Raw genomic sequence first — 17,622 nt, 5'->3', positions numbered from 1 at the left:
GAGAACCCCGGCGAGGCCGCTCTGGCTGCGGAGAGTTGAAGCCCCTCACGGGAGGGAGGGAGGGAAGGGAGGAGCAGAGCCAGCCGCCGCCCCGCACTTTGTGCGCCTTGTCCCGTTTAGTGACTTGCCCTCGGAGGGAGGTGCTGTTCCCACAGACGAGCAGCGAAGCCGCGACCGCGTCTGGCCAACCGCGTGAGGCGGTCGTCACTGCCAGCCCCCCACCCCGTGAGCCGCGGGGCTCCGCGGGCGCCCCGCCACCTGGCCTCGGGTTCGAGGGCTGAAATCGACCCTGAAGGGAACTGAGTGTCAACTCCCAGCTTGAGTCCACCACCCGGCCGCCCCACCCCCACCCCCAGCCCGGGACCCCTAAGCAACAAATGCCACATTGTTCCCCAGGCTGGCCGGGCTGCAGGGACAGTGGCTCTGTCCCAAGCCCAGCTGGCCGGCTGACGTTCTGCGAGGCTTTCATGCCGGCAGGCCCGGGGGCGGTGGTGGTGGCCAGGCCTCGGAGCCCCACCCCACCTAGGGCCCTGAGCGCCGGCCGGCAGGAGGGCGAGGCAGAGGGCGAGGCAGAGGGCGCCCTTCGTGGAAGAAACTCCAGCAGGACAGTGACGAGTCCCTCTGGCCGGTGCTCAACCCTCCGGCTCCCCGACTTCACCTCCGCGTACCCCGGCCCCCCTTCCCGCATCCCTGCGGAAGCTGCTGGTGCGTCCGGGACTGGCCTGCGGCCCCCGGCCACCCTGCCCCCACACCTTAAGTTTCTGCAGACAAAGCGGGGCCTTCGGTCACTGTGGCAACAGGTCCGCTGAGAAGCGGGCGGGTGTCCTTCCCCAGCGCAGAGCACGCAGCCGTCACCTAGCAACCCCCGCCCTCCTCCTCGGTGTCCCCGGCCTGGGAGTGGGTGCCAGGGAATTAGAACAAGGCTGTTAAGATCCGGGAGAGAGGGGAGGAGGCTCCGGCATCGGGCGGGCTGAGGCCGCAGGGTGCAGGGCGGGTGCAGAGAGGGGAGCAGCACCCACCGCCGGGCGCCCCCGGCCTTTTCCCCTGGCCCCTGGGGCCCTCCGAGGCCCCGTGCAGATGCCGTAGGTGGGACCCAGAGGTGCGCTGCCAACCAGGCCGGGCGCTAAGAAGCCCGGGCTTCCGGGGTGGGCCCGCCTCACGGCCCCGAGGCCGAGCATCCCTCTGGGGGACCGCGTGCCCATCTCCCAGGCCCGAAGAGCCAGGGCGGGACTGCAGGGGCAGAGGATGGAGCCCGGGCTGCGGGGAGGGCCTGGGGGCAGGTGGGGACAGGCAGGGGACAGGCGGCTGGGTCGTCTCCACGCAAAACAGTCCTAAATAACCGAACAAGAGGCCTTCAGAGCGAGGGGCGGGGAGCCCCAGGCTCCCGGAGGAGGCCCGCTGTCCTCCAAAGGGGGCTTTGTGGAGAGCGCGGCAGGGCTGGGGGCTCCAGAGGACACGCAGCTGGCAGCCCCTGAGTTCCCAGGGCGCTGGGCTCGGGCCAGGAGGGGGCCTGAGCCCTCCGCATCCCTCCACTCTGCCCCTCAGAGCCGCAGGGCGCCGGCCGCGGGCCAGGACGGAGCCCGCCCCGGGCGGCGCCTGCCGCAGGAGGCCCAGGCGCCTGTGGGCACAGCAGGACGTGGCACAGGGTTCGTTCTACCTAGTTTATTGTTTCCCAAAGACGTTCTTCTACGGGGGCACATCTAACAAGGGGGGGCGCAGGACCACCCAGGGTTCCTCTGAGCAGGAGCGGGGAGGCGGCTCCCAGGCTGGACAGACCCAGTCCAGACAAGAGCCAGGTCGGGCTGGCCCCCAGGGCCCCGTTGCAGGACGGCAGGGGGCAGGGGGCCAGCGCTTACATGGGGTGCGATGGCCCGGCCCCCAGCCAGAGGCGGAAGTGGGGCTGGAACCAGCTGGAGTTCCGGTTCCCGGCGGGGGGGCTGTTTCTGGGCAGTTCTAAGGACCTAGAAGCATAGCCCAGGGAGAGGACAGGGGGGCGGGGGCGCAGGGCGGCAGGGAGGCCTTGCTTGGGGAGGGGCTCGGACAGGCCCGGGCCTCGACGAGAGGACCCTGGCCCACCTCTAGACCGAAGCCGGGCACACGGCCAGACCTGTGGGGACGGGAGACCGGCGGGCTGGGCGGCACCCCTCGCCGCCCCGCTGGCCTGCCTCTCGGGTCTCCCGCCGGGGCCCGGCCTAGCAAGGCGTGCCCAGGGGCAGGAGCGGGGGCGACTCCCTGGGCTTGTGGAAGTAGATGGAGGAGGACATCTCCGTCTTGAGCTTGCCGTCCGCGGCGGCGGCGGCCGAGGCCGCCGAGGCCCGGCCACACGCGTCGCAGCAGCAGCAGCAGCAGCCCAGGAAGGCCTGGCCCAGCGGCCTGCAGACGCAGAGCAGCAGCACGGGCGTGGCGGCCCCCTTGGCGAAGGCGGAGAACTGGGTGACCAGGCCCAGGAGGTCCAGGGTGTGGCGGCTCAGCTCGGCGGAGAGGTAGGCCAGCACCACGTTGCACACGTTCTCGGGGAGCGTGCAGAGGGCGTAGACCACGGCCAGCCCCGCCACGGTGCTGCTCTCGCGCTGCCCGTGCTTGGCCGCCCGGCACGCCGGCTCCCGCCCCGGGGGGCTCCGCACGCGCCACGTGGCCAGCTGGCAGGTGGCCGTGAAGAGGACGGGCAGGCAGAAGTAGCAGCCGAAGAACCACCACATGCGGGCGCTCTGGTAGGTCACCACCAGCGGGTACAGGGACTCGGGCAGGCCGGCCGAGGGCTTCATGACGCACAGGTCCACGGTGCCGGCGGGGGCGGCGGGCTCCCGCGACAGCTGCCACAGCAGGAGCTCGGGCGCGGCCAGCGCCAGGGAGCCCACCCAGATGACGGCCAGCTTGGCCAGGATGGACCGGCAGTGCTCCACGGGCTGCGCCCTGGGCAGCGTGCTGGTGGCCGTGTGGAAGCGGTCGATGCCCAGGGCGCACAGGCTGAAGGTGGTGACCCCCAGGGAGGAGACCTGTGCACAGACGGGGGGAGAGGGGAGCCCCGGTCAGCCCAGGGCCGGCGACGCCCGCCCCCGGCTCCGCGAGGCCGGACAGAGCGCGGAGGTGGGTGCCGCCGCCGCAGCAACGACCCGGTCCACACCCGCCGGGCGCCCCCGCGCCGGCCCGTCCTCGGCCCTCGCAACCAGCCACCTGCAGACGAGACCACGCTCGGCAGGACGCGCACCCTGGGGCGGCAGCCTCGAGGCCCGCTCGCGGGTGGCCTGACTCTTTCTGGGGAACGAGCGTGGGCCCCAGGGGCCCTCCGGCTCCCCGAGATGGAAATTATCTCTACGGCGGAGTCAAGACAGGTCCCCCCGTTCCTGCCCCCGAGCGCGCGTCGAGTGTCCGGTCTCAGGAACAAGCTCACGCACCAACACGTGTGCACACGCACTGACACACAATGACGTGGACGTGCGCACACTGATGCATGCATTAACACGCACACACACGCACACGCGCTGACACGCTCACGCGCTGACACACACGGACATGCACACACCCCGACATGCACGTGCGCTGACTCACACACAGACTCACTCGCACTGACAGGCACGCTCACTTTCACCCGCGCACGCTCGCACACACGCGTGCTCAGCTCCGAGAGGCCGGGCCTGGCCCCGTGGGGAAGCGGCCTGTGCCCGCCCCGCGTGCTGCCCGCTGGCCCCGGGCGCCCGGCCCTGCGCGCCATGCGGGGCTGGGGTGGGGAGAGCCCGAGGCCGGAGGGGGCGCCCTCACTGTCCCATGGGCTGTGCGCAGACCCCGCCTGGCCGGGGGACACAATCCCACCGTGTCCCCTGTGAGCCCCACCCCCCGCGGGAGCGGCCTCAGGCTCGGGCAGGAGCGGCTGCTCTGCTCCTCGCCCGGAATCCCCCCGAGTGCTGTTCCTGGGGCCCTTGACAGGTCAGGGCCCTGCCTTAGTCCCTTGACTTCCGCCCGTCACCCAGCCTACGGGGGCGCCCTGCCAGCTCACGGAGGGCCTCTGCCTTCCGGACGGAGGGTTCGGGCCAGAGCCCAGTGCCGGCTGTGCCCAGACCCACAGTCTGGTGGGGCCCCACGCGAACGGGGCCCCGTGTCTGCCTCCCCCACCCCGCAGACCACTCCCCAGTAAAACCACCACCACGGAAATGTTTTCATTCTAAGCACCACTGGATCCTTCCAGAATTCATCCAGAGAGCTATGATTATTTGAATTCTTATGACCTTCCCCCATTTACATACGAGGAAGTTGAGGGTTGAGCGGGATAAGTAGCTTACGAGGCCACTTGGCTCGTGAGGGTGCAGCCTGGTCCCCAGTCCGGTCTGCTCCCTTTCAAAGTCCAGCACCCCACCTGTCACCACCCACCTGGGTGCTAAGCGTGGGTGACGCCGAGTCAAAGCCACCAGCGGCTGCGGGGTTCCTCTCAGGTTTGAAGCTTTGGGGCCACGGGGTGGGGGGGGTCTCCCTGGGTTGAGGGGGACGGGAAAGGGCCGTGGCAGCTGCTGAGACTCAGATGCCCTCTGAACAGGAAATCGTCGCTAACGCGGTGACTGGGGACAGAGCTGGGCACAGCACCTGCGTCCCGATGCCCGGCCCGACCCCCTCCACCCGCAGGTCGCGTGTCACCCAGAGCCTTCACGCTCGGCCTGCGTGGGGAGGCCTCGGCCGGCCCAGCCCCTGTGACCCCCGCAGAGCTGCTCACTCGGTGGCCCTGCGCAGACCCGGCTGCCCTGCTGGGCGTCACGCAAATGCGCACAGGGGCGTGCCTTCCGCAGGGTCCCGGTCTCCGTGGTCCGCACGGGCCCCGGCCCACGCCCTCGCCCGAGTCCACGCGGGCCCCGGCCCACGCCCTCGCCCGAGCCTGGGCGTCCCCAGAGGTCAGCGCGGGGGGCAGGACGTTTTAGGATGTGGAGCAGACCAGCGGCAAGGGCCAGCTGGCCACCGTCCTGAAGAGGAGCTGTGGCCGGCCCAGGGACACCAGGTGGCGGTGACAGCGCCGGCGCGAGAGCCCCCTCCCCCGCTCCACGGCGAGACCGCGCCGTCCCCTCCGGAGGACTCAGGAGGGGCTGGCCGTGAGGCGGCAGCGGTGACGGTCACAGTGGGAAAGGGTCTGTCCTTCTGACGTTGCGTTCACAGGGATTGGACGCAGATCGATGGGGGGTCTGCAGGATCGGGGAGCCGGGGTCTCCCTGCAGACACCACTTCGGGAGGCAGGATGCTGAGGACGGGGACGGGAGCTGCGGGTGCCGGCGGCAGCGGTGGCCGCGAAGAACACACAAAGGGACCGTGGTTTCTGGGGCGCGCAGGCGGAGGGGGGTAAGGCAGGGGCGGCCGGAGCACGGAGAGGGGGCGAGCCCGGCCGGAGCGGCCCCAGCGGGAGGGAGGACAGCGGCCCCAGCACCCTGCATCCCTGGCCGCGCCCCGGGCCGCCTCCGCCGAGCGCCACCTGGACCCAGGACCGCGCGGGCCTCCCCGCCCAGGTTGGAGCGGAGGCGGGACGGCCCCGGGCGCCCGGGGCCCACGCGCGCTGCACGCTCACCTCCACGAAGGGCACGGCGCGGCACGACACGTCGCCCAGCAGCCTCCGCTTGGCGATCGCGTTGAAGATGACCACGGGGAGGCAGAAGAAGAGGACCAGGAAGTCCCAGAGCGCCAGGCCGGCCAGGATGGCGTTCCAGGCGCTCTTCAGGCGGTAGCTGTGCCACACGACGCACATGACGGCCAGGTTGGCCACGATGCCCACGGCGAACAGCACCAGGGCGAGCAGCATGACGGCGTAGGCCCCGTACGAGTCCTCGGCCAGCGGGTACAGCGGGTTCCGGACCTGCAGCCTCTGCCCCGGCGGCCCGGTCAGGTTGCCCCGCTGCTGCGGGCCCCCGCCCTGGGCACCCCTGTCCTCGCCGGGGGCGGGGCCGGCGGCCGAGGGCTTGGCGGGCTGCGGGCCGGCGGGGCGCAGGGGCCGGGGGAAGCCCGCCCGGTCCTCGGGCATGTGCGGCTGCAGCGCGGGGGCCTCCTCGTCCTCGGCGCCCCTCTTGGCTCGGCTCTGCTGCTCGGGGGCCCCGGCGCTGGGCCCGCTGGGGACAAGGGGGGCACCCCCGCAGACTCTGCCCATCCCTGCAGCCAACACCACGGCGAGGGTGACGGCCAGCGGCCACAGCCCCCGCATGGCTGACGAGCGGGACGCGGCTGGCCCACGGACGGCAGGCGAGGGCCGGGCGGTGGTGCCGGGCGGACGGGAGAGGCGGCCGGCTGCTCCGTCCACCCAGCCAGGCGTCTGGCTCTGCCAGCGGCTCCCGTGGCCTCGAGCCACTCCCTCCCACCCTGCTGGCCGTGGGCTGGGCAGGGCCCTCTGCTGGACACAGAGTGGTTTGTGCTGCCCTCTAGGGCACGCCTTCCCAGGCCCCATGGGGCAGCAGCAGGCCCTCAGAGGCCACTGTTCCAGCCACTGAGCCAGCGGGGTCCCTGGCGAGTCGATGCAGATGGGCACTGAGGACCCCACCGCGGGAGGCAGGTCCAGGGCAGGTCCCACGCTGGACAACAGCAGCAAGCCGGCCGCCCGCCGAGCCCCAGGTAGGCCCTGGCCCCCAGCGTGCCTCCCCCCAGCCTCGCTGCGGCCCGTGGGCTGAGTGCCAACGTCATTTCGTGGATCAGAGACCCGGGGCCGCGGAGCGAGGCCGGAGCCTCATCCTCTCACTCGGCAGGCCGTGCCCACCTGCCGGCCTTCTGCCCACACAGACGCCCCTCGGCGGGCGGCAGATGCACCAAACACGACCCAGGCACAGGACGACGGCGTCTGCAGGACGCGCACTCCCCAGCACCTGCTGTGTTCCGGACGCTCAGCGCACACAGGTGACTCCCGGAGGAGTCCCTGGCCGCAGGCTACGTCCCGCCCGGAGGGTCGGAGCCCGGGAAACAGGGAGGAGAGCGCAGAGGGAGTGTCGGGGCCCCCAAAGGCTCGGCTTCCGGCTTCTTTTTGTTTCTCCCCTTTGTGGGGACAGGAGGCCCCGGTGGCTAGAGGACTGGGCTTGTCTGGGCTCCAGAGCGTCACGGGGAAGCTGCAGGTCCCTCCGGAGGTCAGATCAGCCCCGGCCCTCACGGCGGCGGCGCGGCCAGGACTCGAGTCCCCACATCCCGCGCTCTCGGGGACGGAGCGGAGACTGGACCCCAGGAGATGCAAAGGCCCCCCGCCCTGAGCATCAAGTGGGCTGTCCTGGGAGTCGGGTCCCCAATCCCCCCGCGGAGTTGACGCGCCGCCTCCCGCCTGGGGCCAGGCTGTCCAGCAGGCGCCATCCCCACCCACAGCACCCTGGCTCTCGCCGCGCACCCAGCAGGTGCCAGCCCCAGGCTCAGCTCCTGCTGTAACCTCTACGTGACTCCCCCAGCTCGGAGAGGGACGGCAACGTGTCACCTCTGGCCCCTCGCACTCACGGACGAGCCCTGACACACGGCCGGCTGCGCCTCGCACAGGGCGCGGGCTCGGAGGACGCCTGGCGTCCTAGGTTCTGTTGGGACAGCTGGCCCGTCAGAGGCCACTAGGTGGAGGCAGATGTTCAGTGAGGAGTCACAGCCGCCTTGGCTCGTGTCCTAACCGGTCGCAGCCGCCCAGGCCCGGCCCCGGCCGGGGGCACCGGGCGACACCGAGGGTGGCGGGGGGGTGCCCACCACGTGCTCCACCTTCCCGGGGTGCCCCACGCGGGTCCCCCACGTCCCCTGTCCCCGCTTCTGCTGCAGCGAGGCCCCCGCTCCGGGCCGAGCTCGAGGGGGCCCCTCACTCCCACGGGCACCGAGCGGGAAGCGTGACTCACCCTCCAGGACGTCTCTGCAGGATCCTGGAATCCCCAGGCTGCCCGGGACTTTCCCCGAGGCAGCCCACGGGAGCCCATGGGGCTGACGTTGACCACGACGCCACCCGCCTGCGCCCGGCGCGGCCACCGCACCAGGCCCGCCCGCCGGACGCCCCGAGCCGCTCCGCCCTGAGCGAGCCGCTGCGTGTAACTTCGGCCCAGTGCTCGGCCCCCCGGCCTTGGGTTCTGCTCTGTGCCGCAGGGTGACGACAGGCCCGTCGTGACGGTGGACGGGGCTCCCCTGCGTCGTTCACGAGGCCGTCAGCCAGCGCCCAGTAAGCCCCGCTCGGGGGCCAGCTGCTGGCTGCGGCGGCCCAGTCGCCCCCACTGTCACCGAGGCGGGCGTCCCCGGCGCGGGTGTGAGCAGACGCTCGGACGCGCACTGTGAAGCCGAGGGGTCCCCTCCGCCCCTCGTACGTAGAGCACGTGTCGTCACCGGGGTTTATGTGGTTCGTGCTTTTTCTACATCTGAGACGACCGCGCGGTTTCTGCCTTTATTCTGCTGATACGATGTGTGACGACGATCCCGACGCGGCGCGGGCACAGGGCTGAGCGCCGGAGACGCCGGCTGCTGCGTGCGGACTCGTGGTCGGGCGGCGGCGGTGGTGGGCTCCGGTTCTGGCCCGCATCGCAGGACGGGCAGTCGGAGAGCTGGGCGGGCGCTGGGGGCTGCAGGAGCGGTGTGGGGGGGCGAGGCGAGGTGGCAGGGCCTGGTACCCCAGGCAGGGCGCCCCCATCCTGCCTGCCCGCCGTTCCCCAGGTGACCGTGGGCACGAGGGCGCCTGGCGCACTGCCCCGTCCTCGGTCCCGTCCTCGGGCAGCGGGGGTGGCAGGGGGCGGCATTCCCGGGGCCGTCTCCAGACGACGCACGGTTACCGTCTGTTAGTGGCCGGAGACGAGGACTGATGTGGACAGAGTTGGCCCGACAGTCCGCGGGCGGCCGGGCCTCCCCTCCCTGACACGTGTGTCCGTCTGCGTGCACCCTCCCTCTGCGCGAGGGTTTCGGAGTCTCCGCACCGAGTTTTCCCGGGACCAGGGGGGGCAGGGATCGGCCCGGCAGGTGGCCCACCGCTTACGGGTGTGTCTGGCTGGAAGGAATCAGGCCAGGCCTGAGGGTGGCTGTCAGTGAGTCAGACCCTGCCCTGCTCTATCTCTAGGGCCTACTCCTGCCAGCCCAGACAGCCGGTGTTCCCGGGACAGGCGGAGGCGCGTGCAGCCTGCTGACTCTGGGTCAGTGGGACGTGCCCTTCGGGTGGCTTTCCCAGCAATGCCTGGGTTCACCTTGACCTCACTGCCTGACACCTCGGCCCTCCTGGGCTGACTGTGACTGGACGAGGCCACGAGACGTCTCCTTGGCTCCGAAAGAGTCCCCTGAACTGAGCAGCAACACAAGAATGTTTGTGGGTAAACGTTCTGGAAACCAGCTCCAGACTCTGCGAACGGTCTCCGTGACATGGCCGGGGACTGTTGCTGTGGAGACACGGCTCTTCTGAGGGTCTGGCAGAGGAGGAGAGAGGGGCCCTGGCCGCCTTCGCACACGAGGGACCCTGTACCTCTGGGCCACGGGACGATGCCGGTGCACACAGAGCTCCCTCCTCTCCTCGGCCCTTCCTCGGACAGAGCGAGGCCTTGACACGCTCCGCCCAAGGTCGCGAGGAGACCACGGGAGCAGACACGGGGCCAGCCACGCCCGACAGCACTCGACGAAGCTCCCTTGTCCGGGGACCTGGAGGAGCGGCAGCCCCCGGCCCCCCTCAGCGTCCCAGGGACCCTGGGCTCGGCGCGGGGGCTGCTGGCGCCATCAGCTCAACTCGGGGCTGCAGCCTCCGAGCCACCCCGGGCTTCCGTCCCTCCCGCTCCCCTCTGCCGCCCCCCTGAGCAGAGTGGTTCTCGTGTCTGGGTGGGGGGGCGGTTGGCCAGCCCCCGCTGGCTCCCTGTGCTGTGGCTGCCTGGACCCTGACCCCGGCTCCCGCCTGCCCAGGTTGGCACAGCTGCACCCAGGGTGCCCGGGCAGAGCGCCAGAGGGAACTTTCCACCTGCCCGGCTTTGTTGTCTGCTCTGCGGTCTGGTGCCGGGCCTGGGGGGGCCGCCCCTCGGGGCCCTGGGGGCCCCGGAACCTCCTGGCGCAGGGCCGCCAACCCGCCTTGCTCCGTGGCAGCCAGTGCGGCCTCTGCCCTCCCTGCCCAGGGACGTGCGTGAGCTAAGTGGGTGGAGAAGCCCCCGGCTGCCCACACGGCAGGGGCAGCAGGAGCCTAGGCGCCCCCACCTGCTCCCGGCCCTGCCCTGCTCAGACCGAGGAGCCAGGAGGGCCACGGACGCGCCCCCGGGCACGGTGGGAGGAGGCGGCCCAGGGGCCCGGCCGGGCTCCCCAGGGCGCCCCTCGCTCGCACAGGCTGTCCCCACTCTGGCATGGGGTGCGGGGCCGGCCACGCCCTCAGCGCTGGCCACCCTCGGGGGCTGCCTGGGCTCTGTCGGGCGGCCTCAGGCTGAGGGCGGGGCCAGCGCTGCCCCGGAGTCACCAGTGAGTGACTGAAACCGCAGGTGACCTCTCCCTGGAGATTAGAGGCAGATGCTGAAGAGGGGGCGGCCGCGGGGCGGGGCTGGAGCCGGCCTCCGGGGCCAGGGCGGGCTAGGCCCACGCAGACCCTTTCCTCGCCCCTCAGACCCCCCGCCTTGCTGGGGAGTCCCGGGACGCCTGGGCCGCGGTGGGGGATGGGCCCCAGGCGCGCCTCCCGCAGGCGAGGTGACCCAGTGCACCTGCTCAGGGGCCTGAGCAGCACACGGGTGGGGCGCAGCCGGGTGAGTCACCGTCCTCACTCCCTGGCCACCGGGCAGGAGGGGGGACAGATCCGGCCACAAGGCGGGCTGGTCCCTGCCCCGCACCCCACGCCGGCGCTCCCGGGAGGTCCTCGAGTGTCGCCAGACCCTGGGGGTGTCTCGGCCGCGACAGTGGCTGGTCTGGGGGCACGCAGCACCCTGGCGGTCTGGGACTCCTGTGCCGTGGGCCACAGTCCCAGAGGCAGGCCTGCCCTGCCCCGTCCTGCCCTGCCCGCTGGGGAGGCCGGCAATCACCATCGCCGCCCAAGGCGCGGTGGGGTCAGGCCCCAGAGCTGCCTGGGGCCGGGGGGACGTGCGGCCCCTCAGCCCCCCTGACATCAGTGGGGCTGCCAGTCCCCGGAAGCCCCGCCCAGCACTGCGACACCACGGGCCGGGCCTGCCCTGCAGAGAGGGCGCCAGCTGCCTGGGCCGCCCGCGGGAGGTGGCCGACCCACGCGGGGGGGGGGGGAGGGGACAGAAACTCCGAGTCCTCCCTGCTGCCGCCTCCCGCCCCCGGAAGCCCGGGTCTGCTGCTGCCGCCAGAGTCAGTGCTCGGGGCCATGAGAGGCCTCCCGGCCTGCGTGGCTTGCGGTTGAGGGTGGAATTCACAGAATGCAGAGTTTCGGGTCGTCCCAGCAAATCTTGGCTTGTCTCTGACCAGCAGAGACCTGGGCGGGTTTCCGGCCTCACTGAGCCCTGTCTGTGGCTTGGGGAGAATGCACCCACCTGGCAGGCGTCGCGAGGACGGCGGGGAGAGCCCCGTGTACAGCGCCGGCATGTCGCAGTGTGGTTCGGGTCTTGGACGTTCAAACGCAGACGCTGCAGACGAGGGCGCCGGGCCTGTGGGCGACACAGCCCTCACCCCCCGTCTGTCCCTTATGCGCTCCTGGGCGCCACGGGGCGGGGCCCCCGTGGCCGCGGTGGTCCGCGGACCGAGAGCACAGGTCGGGCTGGCGCTGAGAGCAAGGCGAGCGCCCCACACGCCCCGCGGCAGCCCCGGGCGCTCGCCCAGGCCCACGCGGCGTCTCGGGCCGGTGCAGGGCTCGGCCCGGCATCCCGTGCGCCCTGCGGCTGAGCTCCTCTCGCCCGGCCGTGTCAGCGAGCCTCGGCCAGGGCGCCCTGCTAACACCCGCTGTGACGTGCGGCCAGTGACGTGTGGCCGCGGGCTCCCTGGGCGGCCGCGGCCCTGGCTTCCGCGCCCGTGCGGGGGCCGTGTCCCCCCAGGGCGCCCGGGGCGGGGGAGGCCGTGGGACCCCCTTTCTCCCGGCGGTGTCTGGCTCCAAGCGGGAACGTGACAGTCGCCCCGGACGGGACGGCCGGCCTTGCCGGCCAGAGGCTCCGTGTCTCCTCAGCTCATCGTCCCAGCTGTGCGGGGGACGAGGCCGGGAAGCCCGCCCCAGCCCGGCCTGGGCTGTGAGGGGCATGGGCAGCAACGGAGGGATGAGGTGCCCCGTGAGGACCGTCCTCTCCTCGGACACCCGGAGTCTGTGGGTCTGTTTAATCGAGGAACCAAGAACAAAGGCAGCAAGGCGCAGGGCGCTCAGCAGCGGAGAGGGGCTCACCACCCGGCGACACTCTGCGCTTCGAGTCCCCGAGGGGGAGGGCGCGCCAAGCCCCTCGTCCCCAGGCCGGGACTGTGCAGACCCCAACCTGCCCTGACACATGCAGCTGTCAGTCCTGGAACCGCCAGGTCCCAGGACCCCTCACGAGCTGCCTCTTTCTCCAGGGCCCCCAGCTCAGAGGGAGACGGGGCCAGAGAAACGGCCGCACACAACGCGTAACCATGGCAGCCAGCCCACACGGAGCCTCAGCCCGCAGGGGCCCGGAGCAGTGTCAGGCCGGCACCTCATCCAGAAGCCTTGCGGGGTACCAGGCACTGGTGGGCCCCGGGGACACAGGAAACAGTCCGCCCGTGGAAGCCGCAGCGGGGTAGGCCCAAGAGGAAGCTGTGCTGTGCTGGCAGCCGCAGGCCAGGGGTGCTGCTGGGCCCGAGGTCCCCACCTGGCCTCTGGGCTTAGGCCGAGGGAGACGGAGCCCAGGCCCAGAGGCCGAGGTGGATTTCGGCAGCTCCGCGCAGCTCAAAGGCGGGACGGTGCAGAGCGGGGCTCGTCAAGCCCCGAGTGCTGCAGCGGGCCCACTCAAGGACAATGACCCTGAATTTGGAAATAAGGCCACAAATGACGCCTGGTCTTTAGGAACCTCCCCGGCGCCAAGCCTGCCGGCCGCGTCGGGGGGCGGGGCTCTGTTCACCCTGCTTCTCACCGCCAGGCAGGCCCGTGGGCTCCGCCACCGCAGTGCGTAGCGCGTGGGAAGCCGACGGGCTGCGAGGCACGATGCCCGGTGGAGAAGGCAGCGCAAAGTCCCCGCGAGGCTGACCGGTGGGCCGTCGGCCCGTGCGCGGCCGGCTCTGCAGTCGCCGCGACCTGCCCTCCTCCGCCGGCAGGCCCGTGCGGTCCCCCGGGCGCCCCCGCCTCGCGCTCGAGAGAATTAAATGTTCGGGCTCTGACGTGCGCTGGTGCCCGAGGTCTGGTCACGAAGGGTTTAACCCTGGAGGGCGGCGCGGGTGGCGCGTCCCGCGCCCCTGGGCAGCGCCGTGGCGGCTGCTGCTGCTGACGACTTAGAGGAGGAAGGCGCTCCTCCACCCTCTCAGGCCCAGGGACCGGGGCGCGCGAATTCACCTGACGAGAGACAGATGAACGGGAGAAGCCAGGTACCCAGGAAGGGGCATTTATGCGACGTTGGTGTTTTAACGTTTATGTGCAATTAATCGGGGGCGTGGGTGACGATCAGGGAATGCTTCCCGGAAGAGGCGCCGCTGAAGCCAGAGCCTCGCTGGGCACAGCCCGGACACAGACGTGGCTCGTCCCAGCGGAGGGAAGCTCGCCACCACACGCAGAGACGGGGAGCGCGGCTCGGCCGGCGGGGGGCAGGAAGAGGCACGAGGCCGCGTCAGCCCCCACGCGCAGGGCCAGGGCCAGTCCCCCCCCCACCGGCGGGCGACAGCGCAGAGTGGCCCGGGCCGCAGCCCCGCCTCGCGGCTTCTCCGCAGGACGGAGGCGCCTCCCTCACGTGTCCAGGGTCCTTCCCAGAAGCGCGGCCTACATGCCAAGTGTGGGAGCTTTCTCCATCCTCAGAAAAAGGCCCCTTTTGCTAAAAATAGAACGGATCCCACACTCTGCGGCCAGGAACCCCCGAGGCGTCCGCGGAGCGTAACTCCCGGACGAGGCGCAGAGGACGCGGCAGAGGGCGGCCGCGACAGGGGCAGGCTGGGGCGCCGGGGGCCCGAGGGCTCTGACCTGTGCATTAGAAATAGAGACGAGAAGGAGCTGTGGGGGGGGGTGGCATTTAAGATCCAGGTGGCAGGATGTTCCCCGGGGACGACAAAACAGACCCGCTGTAGCCGCGGGGACGGCGGCTTTTGAGGAGGGGCGGCCTTCGGAGCCGACTCGAGGGGGGAGGGCGGACTGGTGGGGTGGGCTCTCTCCACGGTCTTCGAAACCACCCATAACGGCAGGACAACGGCCCAGTGTGGTCTCCGAACCTTGAAGGACGTGGCCAAGTATCCAGCAGGTGGCAGAGAAGAGTGACAGAGAGGCAAGGTGGCGACTCAGGACGCAGGGGGCCTCCCAGGAAGGCGGCCTGAGGCCCCCCGGCCCGGACCTCGGCCGGCCCCTCCTGGCGCAGCCCCCGCCCCCCGCCCCGCGCCCCCCGCCCCCCGCCGTGCCTCTGCCGGCCAGCAGCCTGCCGCAGCCGGCGCAGCGGGGCCGGGCCCTGTGTCGGTTTCGGGCCCTCCGGGGTGGGCGGAGGCTCACGTGGGGTGCCTCACGTCCCCCCTGCAGGCCTGGGGGCCTCTCCCGGGGCGGCTGGTTTCTTGCCCCCTTCTCTGCCTCCATGGCGCAGTCTGGTCCCTCCCCCCGAGCCCCAGACAAGCCCCAGAGAATGTACCCGCCAAACTCACATTAGGCAGAGACCGCCCACCCCACACGCTAACAGCCACACAAGCTCCCCAGGCCGAGCCCCAACTTCGCCAGACGCTGCCTCCACGTGTCCAGAGCCAGCTCCCCAAATGCTCTGCGTCCCTTCACTCAAAGTTGCCCGCGTCCCCCAGGTCTGACTTCCCCCTGCGGCCCTTGTCCCTGCCGCGGAAGCCTGTCCGACCCCAAACGTCCAACTGCCAGTGCACCCTGCTCCCCGCCCCGGGGGCCGCCACGCCAGGGCGCCGCGCTGGCCCTCGCCGGGGCGACTGGCGCCCTCGGCCCTGCGTCGGGGGGCTGTGCCGGGGGTGCCTGGCCTCTGCGAAGCCCGTCGCCAGCCGCCTGACCCCCGGCTGAGCCCAGCTCTCGCCCACAGCCGCCCCTGCCCTGCAGGCCGTCCATCATGCGGGGACAGAGGGGGTGGCCGGACGGAGGCGGCGGCTTGAGCTGACAGCGGGTGAGGGGTGCCTGGCGAGGGCAGGAGCCCCGCAGTCCAGACCGCCCTCCCTTGCTCTCGCCCCATCTGGCCGCCTCATTTGTTTTGCAAAACTTGAGGGTGCTCTGTGCCCAGGCCAGGGAGGCCGCCTGAGCAGGCCGCCTGAACAGGAGCTCAGACAGACCGCTGAGCTCATGCCCCTCGCCCTGCCCATCTCCAAATGTCCCCCGAGCTCTCCTAACCTCCAGACACTCTGCACCCCAAATCCTCACTCCCCAGGCTGATATCTGTTTGCTCAGGTGTGGACACCTGGCAACGTGGAGCTAGCACTTCCCCAAGCAGAGGGGGGCCGCCGAACCCCCTAAATGGCCCCCACGAGGATAAAGATGGTGGGCTCCGGGGCATCGGAAAGGGGCCCCCGCACACCCCTGCGGGCCCCGCGTGCCCCCGGGCGGGCACAGGGAGCTGGTGCCTTCGGCCCGTCAGGGGCAGGCCGGGGGAGCCACCAGCTGCCAGCGCGGCCCTGTCCCCCCCCCCCCGCCCCGGGTGGGGCTGCCCTTCCTGTCCCCCAGAAGCTCCCTCCCAGGGCACGTCCCCGGGCTGCACAAAGAGCCCTTTGTCTGGGCTGGAAACAATTGCTCTCCCCTCGGTGAAAACATGGGCCGTGGCTGGCAATCAAACTCGGGGGGCCGGACCGCAGGGCGCTGCCGCCCGAGGCCAGGGATCTCGGGGCCGCCCCCGGCCTCCGACTGCCTGTCACCGGGCCTGGCCCTTCCCCGCCGGGCCCACGGAGTGCTGCGGGGGCCTTGGCAGGGGGCGGGTGGGGGCCGAGGAGGCAGGGTGGGTCTGCCGCTCCTGGCACCCAGGGCTGAGTTTACAGCCAGCTCGGAGCTGGGTGTGAACGTGCTGAGAGGCACTGCCTGGTGAGAAAGGGTGGGGTCTGGCTCTGTCCGGGGCCACCCCCACCTCACCGAGGAGAGCCTCCGTGGGGGCAGGGTGGGGCAGCCCCGCAGCCTCCCGGGGGCTTCGCCTGGGGCTCAGGGCCCCCGTGCCCCCCACGGCTCTGCACACCCCAGCCCCTGCCTGCGCCGCGCCTCTCCCGCCCCTCCCCACCCTCACGTCGTCCCCCACTGGGCGGGAGGGGCGGCCTCGCGTGGGGGGGGCCTTGTGCTGTCCCCCCTCCCCCGCCCTCCCCCTCCCGTGCCCAGGGCCGGAGGCTGAGGACGGTTTCCAGACGGGACGCCTGCTTTGCCCCCGTGAGCGGAGCCACATGCCTTTCTGAAGAATCCAACAGAAACAAGCATGTGCCACGTCCTCCTTCAAGGCCGCTGCCTCCTGGGCCAGCGCGAAGGTCAGGGCCCAGAGCTCCGGGATCAGGGCTGGGGGCCTCGGGGACAGACCCGGGGGCTCGGGGCCACGGCCCTCCCAGTCACATGCACCGCTTCGTGTCCTGGAGAGATTGTAGATTTTGCTGGTGTTTCGAAATCGTGTGAGACCCGCCGGTCCGGCTCATTCCGCAGGCGGGGAAGTCGGGGCTGGCAGCGGGCAGCTCGCGGGCCGGTCAGCGGCCTCCGCCTCTGTGCCCTGCGCCTTGTCCCCCCCGCCAGCGGCCGCCCTTGGGGCGTGCGGCCTTCTTTCAAGGTGAATGTTAGTTAACGAGTCTGGGGGACCCCGTCCCTACCCCGAGGAGGCTCACAGTCAAACAGGTCGCGTGGATATCGCTGACAGGCAGGGGTTCGAGCAGCCAACGCGCCGCGTGCGAGGCCCTCGGCACGCACCCCGGGGACCGGCACGCGGCGGGGCCCCCGGCGGCCACCGTGCCACCCCCGCCGGCCGGCCACGGGCAGGACCTCGGCGGCCCAGGCCCCGACTGGGCACCGGCCAGGCCTTCGGATGGGGGTCGTGAGGGACCCGGGAGGGGTCAAGGACAGCAGACCGCGTGCGGCCTGAGCCCCGGCCTGGGCCGTGCTGGGGGCCGGGCTGCAGAGAGAGCAGGAGGGAGGGGTCCTGCCCGAGACGTTCGGTGTCTGTCCCAGAAAAGGACAATTGGCCTCACACGACAGCCACGTTTCAATGTGGCTCCGGGTCTGGCTCAAAGCTGAAGCCCCACGAAGGCCCTGCGGCTGGGCCCCCACTGTCGCCCGCCTCGGCACCCCGGCCCGGCCTCACAGGTCTCCTGCCGCGCCCCGTGGGGACTGCGTCTTCAGGCTCTGGCCCCCAAAGTGGCGCCGTGCCCGGAAGGCCCCCCCCGCCCCGCGGGGGCCCAGCGCCGCGCCTGCCCGTCCGCGGTCAGCCCGCCCTCGCCCCGGCCTCGTCCCCGACCCGTCCCCGCTGCGTCTCCCTTCGGGGAACACGACGCGCCTGACGTGACAAACGCGACGTCTGTCTGTCCGTTCGGGTGGCGCCCACGTCTCCAGGGCCTGAAACCGCCGGCAACGGAGCTCACAAAGCTGCAAGGGCACAGGACGCTCAGGGGCAGCCGAGGGGGGTTCGGAGCCCCGGGAAGGCGGCGGGAGCAGCCGGGGTGTGGGGGGGTGCTTTAAACGCAGCG

At 71.6% G+C, this 17,622-nt stretch overlaps 2 protein-coding genes across 2 annotated transcripts; one reads left to right on the top strand and one right to left on the bottom strand.

Annotated features, from left to right (window-relative positions):
• Positions 1–2,083: 2,083 nt before the first annotated feature.
• On the bottom strand, positions 2,084–6,664 carry GPR37L1 (G protein-coupled receptor 37 like 1). Its single transcript, XM_016130752.2, has 2 exons — positions 5,540–6,664; positions 2,084–2,996 (listed from the first exon to the last, which is right to left on the bottom strand). The coding sequence occupies exons 1-2, from the start codon at positions 6,404–6,406 to the stop codon at positions 2,193–2,195; spliced, it is 1,671 nt and encodes a 556-aa protein (XP_015986238.2). The 5' UTR covers positions 6,407–6,664; the 3' UTR covers positions 2,084–2,192.
• Positions 6,405–8,042, top strand: LOC118613347. The gene is made up of 3 exons (XM_036235389.1): positions 6,405–6,419; positions 6,575–6,849; positions 6,999–8,042. Exons 1-3 carry the CDS (start codon positions 6,405–6,407, stop codon positions 7,360–7,362), a joined length of 654 nt encoding a protein of 217 aa, XP_036091282.1. The 3' UTR covers positions 7,363–8,042.
• Positions 8,043–17,622: the final 9,580 nt, after the last annotated feature.

Source organism: Rousettus aegyptiacus, unplaced genomic scaffold (assembly GCF_014176215.1).
Source record: "Rousettus aegyptiacus isolate mRouAeg1 unplaced genomic scaffold, mRouAeg1.p scaffold_m13_p_18, whole genome shotgun sequence".
In the NCBI taxonomy this organism is placed as follows: domain Eukaryota; kingdom Metazoa; phylum Chordata; class Mammalia; order Chiroptera; family Pteropodidae; genus Rousettus; species Rousettus aegyptiacus.
The sequence above is the reverse complement of the archived record's forward strand: the minus strand, read 5'-3'. Positions and strand labels throughout refer to the sequence as shown.

Excerpts from the sequence above, each read along its gene's own strand:
- GPR37L1 (XM_016130752.2), bottom strand. The coding sequence starts at position 6,406 with ATGGGGCCTGGGAAGGCGTGCCCTAGAGGGCAGCACAAACCACTCTGT. Across the intron at positions 2,997-5,539 it reads GCGCCGTGCCCTTCGTGGAG|GTCTCCTCCCTGGGGGTCAC; the intron begins GTGAGCGTGCAG and ends GTCTGTGCACAG.
- LOC118613347 (XM_036235389.1), top strand. Across the intron at positions 6,850-6,998 it reads CGGACGCTCAGCGCACACAG|GAGGCCCCGGTGGCTAGAGG; the intron begins GTGACTCCCGGA and ends TTGTGGGGACAG.